General features: G+C 45.9%; 1 protein-coding gene across 1 annotated transcript in view; it reads right to left on the bottom strand.

Moving 5' to 3' along the window:
* Positions 1–2024: 2024 nt before the first annotated feature.
* The window catches only part of SMARCC1 (SWI/SNF related BAF chromatin remodeling complex subunit C1), a 20767-nt gene continuing 18486 nt past the window's right edge, over positions 2025–4305 (bottom strand). Inside the window, exon 28 of the mRNA XM_072413063.1 lies at positions 2025–3826. Within this exon, the coding sequence (XP_072269164.1) occupies positions 3738–3826 (89 nt within the window). The 3' untranslated portion in view covers positions 2025–3737. The remainder of the gene's footprint in view (positions 3827–4305) is intronic.

The raw sequence follows: 4305 nt of genomic DNA, 5'->3' as shown, positions 1-4305 counted from the left end.
TGGCAGGACAAGCTCCTGGGGTCACAGTGGGGTCCCCTCTCTATGGCACCTTTGTAGGCACTGATAGCATGGAAGCCATCTTGTGGCACCTGGCTGTGCCTCTGTTAGAACCTATGGGGGTCCCCCATTCTTTATCACTGAAAATGTAACAGGAATGGCGATATCACAGAAAGGGGGAGGGGATATTAGGGGGTCCCCATTGTCCACAATACAAGAAGCCAGAAGAAAAATCACTAAATTATCACTTTTGGGTGGAGTGACCCCTTAACATGCACTGGTAATGTAATCAGCTCCGGGGCCACTCTGTCCCCCCACAATAATTTGATGGATGATCCGGAGGAGCGAGGCGGCTCAGGGCCCATTGTACGTCTGATGGGAGCCCGGGAGCCCAGGAGCCCCATTCAGCTCCAGCAGGCGACATTCTGCTCACGTATGGCCATTCTTCACCTCCTTATTCAGGACGGATCGGAGTTTTTCTTTGGAGGGTCCGTGAATGGGATGAATTGGGGTCCCTATAGAGAGGATGGAACAGAGGCTCCGGGGCCCCCAGCAACAGAATTCGGACACCAAGTGGACCGGTCCCAGTCATACAGCGCAGGCTAGGATAATGTTAGAAATGTTTATAGCCAATCAGATGGCTGGGAATCAGCAACGAGCCCCTCACCATATTATCGGGTCACTGAGGTCCAACTGGTTATCTGGGGGGCCGATATGGCTGCAGCCTGGAACCCAAACATCCCGAAATAAGGAACAAGAACACCGATCTGGTAATCTAAACTGCCCTCTTTACCCTTTCTCTGCTCATCTGCGCGCACCTGTTTTACACCTGGGGAATCCATTGCACCCAATAGCAAAGGCCATCCTACACCCGGGAGCTGCATTTATTCCAGGACCTCAATTTGCCCTCCTATGTGCACCGCCATTATAAGCCAATGAGCTGCTGTCATAAAAGAAAAAAAAGTTTTATTGAAAAAAATTATTTTATGCAATACTTGAAAGTTGTTTTGCAGTCATAAGCTCTGGCTGTCAGTGGATGGCTGGGGCAGCACAGACAGTTCTCATGGCTCCAATGTAGGTCAGTGTGGTAGGCAATGTAAATGAGTCTGCTGCCATCTGCTGGTCAAAACCAGAAATGCAGCTATGAATTTAGAGCTATATAACTATATATATTGCTCTATAGCAGGGGTGTCCAAATCTGGCCCACACCTTTTATTGGCCCCCAAAGGAATCCTGGACCGCCGTTCCATTGAAATAGCACCGCTACTACAATTCCCAGCATCACTCCCTGTGTTTGTGTGGGTTTCCTCCGGGTTCCCTCCCACATTCAAAACATGCAGTTAGTTTAATTGGCTTCCCCCTAAAATTGGCCTTAGACTGTATTAAAGACATATGGCTATGCTAGATAGATTAGATTGTGAGCTCCTTTGAGGAACAGTTAGTCACATGAATATGGACTTTGTACAGCGCTGCTATATATGTCAGTGCTATATAAAAATTGTGTAGAAATGATAATAGTGACCATGGTATCACTGTGCTTGATTGCAAACTCAGCTGACCTAAACCCCATAGAGGAACTATAAGGAAGATGAGAGACACCGGACTCAGAAATACAGAAGACCTGAATGTGGCTATGAAATCATCCGAAGCTTCCATACCACCGCAGCAGTGCCACGCGACGATCCCCTCCATGGCACACCGCATTGACGGAGCAATTCAAGAGCCCTGACGAAGATCGGAGTACCACTATATGAACACAATTTTCAGCAGGCCAACATTTCTGTTACAATTATTTTATTGGACTTTCGTAATATTCTAATTTCTGGGTTATCATTACCTGTAGGCCATAATCAGCAAAACTGAAATATATCACACGGTGTGTAATCTATAGAATATACGAGGTTCACTTATTGAATTAGTGAAATAAAATAACCTTTCGATTGTAATAAAAAGGATTTATAAAGCGCCAACATATTACGCAGCACTGTGATGTTCCCTAATGAACAGAATGAAAGCCACACAAAGTCTACAAAAGAAACCGCACTTTATTTAACAAATCTGGTTGGCCGAGAGCCACAATCGCATACAGATCGGGGAAAACAAACAGAACACTGGCAGACATAATCGCCCACAAACGTCTGACAGAGGGCCGACACAGAGAAAAGGGGGTCCCTCCGGTGCCAACGGGTTAATGCTGCAGACAAATCCTGAAATGTAAAAATATCGATGGAAAACAAAAAGGATGTTACAGTAATTTATCATCTTGAGAAAAAGGGAGTAAATCTCGGAGCAATGCAGACAGTGCCGTCGGAGGAAAAGGGAGGTCCCAGGCTGCCAGGATTAATGCTTCAATATTTATAATCCTCCCCCCCATAAAGCTGAACTGACTGAAAACAAAACACCCCCACCCACCTACAGCCAATCGCTTTTAGTCTATGAGCCAATTCAATGTCCCCAAAGCTACCTCCTGCTGATCCAGGGGAATTTCCTTTTTTTTTTTAGAAAGCCGCCACAGCACGAGTAGGAAAGTCTTCCACCCTGGCCGCATGCTGGAGAAACGTACACTGCTCTCTGCATGGATGCAATGGTCTCACACAAGTCAGAGCTCGAGTTCTCCAATCAACAAAGCTCATCGTCCTTACTAAATAGAGAGCGCTGGATGCGACTCATCAAGCTGCAGAGGGACTGCTGCTTCCACACAGAGCACCAATTGCATTATTACCCAGTATCATCATCAGTGCTGCAATGTATTGAATGAAGGAGTTTGCTTGAGAAGGATTAATAAAAAGGAGCAGCATGATGCCAGCATGGTAGGTGGGTGCTGCTAGAGTTACCCTCCTGCAAAGGAATGCCAGGTCATAAAGGGAACTATAAATGGCTCACAGAAGTGTCAATGTTAGAAGGGTTGGCAGCAGGTAGAGAAAATGCAAACTTTATTGCACAGCCGGAGCTTTAAAGGGTAAGTGGGCAGTGCGGCTCCAATCTGATGCCAGCTACATTAGGTTTTTTCATAGGTGTCACCCTGGCAGCTTGTGACCCCGCTATAAATCAGACGAGGATGACACCATGACAACCGGCAGATTAATGGAATGGGGACATCTTACAACCGGAATCCATCACAATATTCAATAAACCAGGCAGAAAGGGGTTGGTCTTCGAAACCTTTGCGCCCCCCCCCCACCAAAAAGAGGTGTCCCCCATTAACTTCCCAACAGAGGTAGATTAGACCATCAGACTAGCAGACGTAACACCCCAAATGACCATTCTCCACACTGCGAAACAAATGGAGCAAAAAATGAAACAGTTTTATTAAAATCGGGTCCAGGACTGAAGGTTCCATTTTAAGTGCTGCCCCTAGTGGACAAAAGCAACAAGTACCGTGTGGCGCAATACCCAGGAACACAACAGCCGCTTACTGAAGATGTTTTATTACAAAAAGGATCAAAAAAATTTTTTAAAATGAACCTAAACATGCAACATGAATCTCCCACAAATACAGTAATAAAAAAACATGGCATTTCGACAAAGAAAAAATTCTGGAATCAGTGTTAGAAGCTAAGGATCAGGGCGGTAACACGCAAAACTCTCAGAAGTACGCATGGATCAACGCCATCCCATAAATACTCTAAAAAGTCAGAGCCCTGTAGTCATTTCACTGGTCAAGTACGCAGATCCGTCTGTATAAAAACTCGGGGTACAAAATGACAACCGTGAGAGGCCGACCCAACTCAACTCTCCTCTTATGGGGCTGCCGTGGAGGGTGGCACCATAGGAGGGGGCGTTGGTCCGTCGCTTGGTGGTGCTGCCTGTGGTGGCTGAGGCGCTGGATCTGCGGAGAGAAACATTTTATAAATAAAGATAAATCCAAACAATGCCAATCATCACATGCACAGACCAGGGAAAGGGGGGAGGGCTTTTTAACAAGTCTGTACAGCACTGCGGTATATGTGAGAGCTATATAAATGTATAATAGCTGTGACTGTGGGGGGACATTAGAGTGTCAGCTCCTCTGTACAGAGACTGATGGGACTGGCTCGATGATCTCTGTACAGCACTGTGGTATATGTCAGAGGTATATAAATGTATAATAATAGTGTGTGACTGTGGGGGACATTAGAGTGTCAGCTCCTCTGCACAGAGACTGATGGGACTGGCTCAGTGTTCTCTGTACAGCACTGCGATATATGTCAGAGCTAAATAAATGTATAATAATAGTGTGTGATTGTGGGGGACATTAGAGTGTCAGCTCCTCTGTACAGAGACTGATGGGACTGGCTCAGTGTTCTCTGTACAGCACTATGGTATATG

The sequence above is a fragment of the Pyxicephalus adspersus genome, chromosome 5, assembly GCF_032062135.1.
Source record: "Pyxicephalus adspersus chromosome 5, UCB_Pads_2.0, whole genome shotgun sequence".
NCBI lineage: Eukaryota > Metazoa > Chordata > Amphibia > Anura > Pyxicephalidae > Pyxicephalus > Pyxicephalus adspersus.
This window is presented reverse-complemented; position numbering and strand designations above follow the sequence as displayed.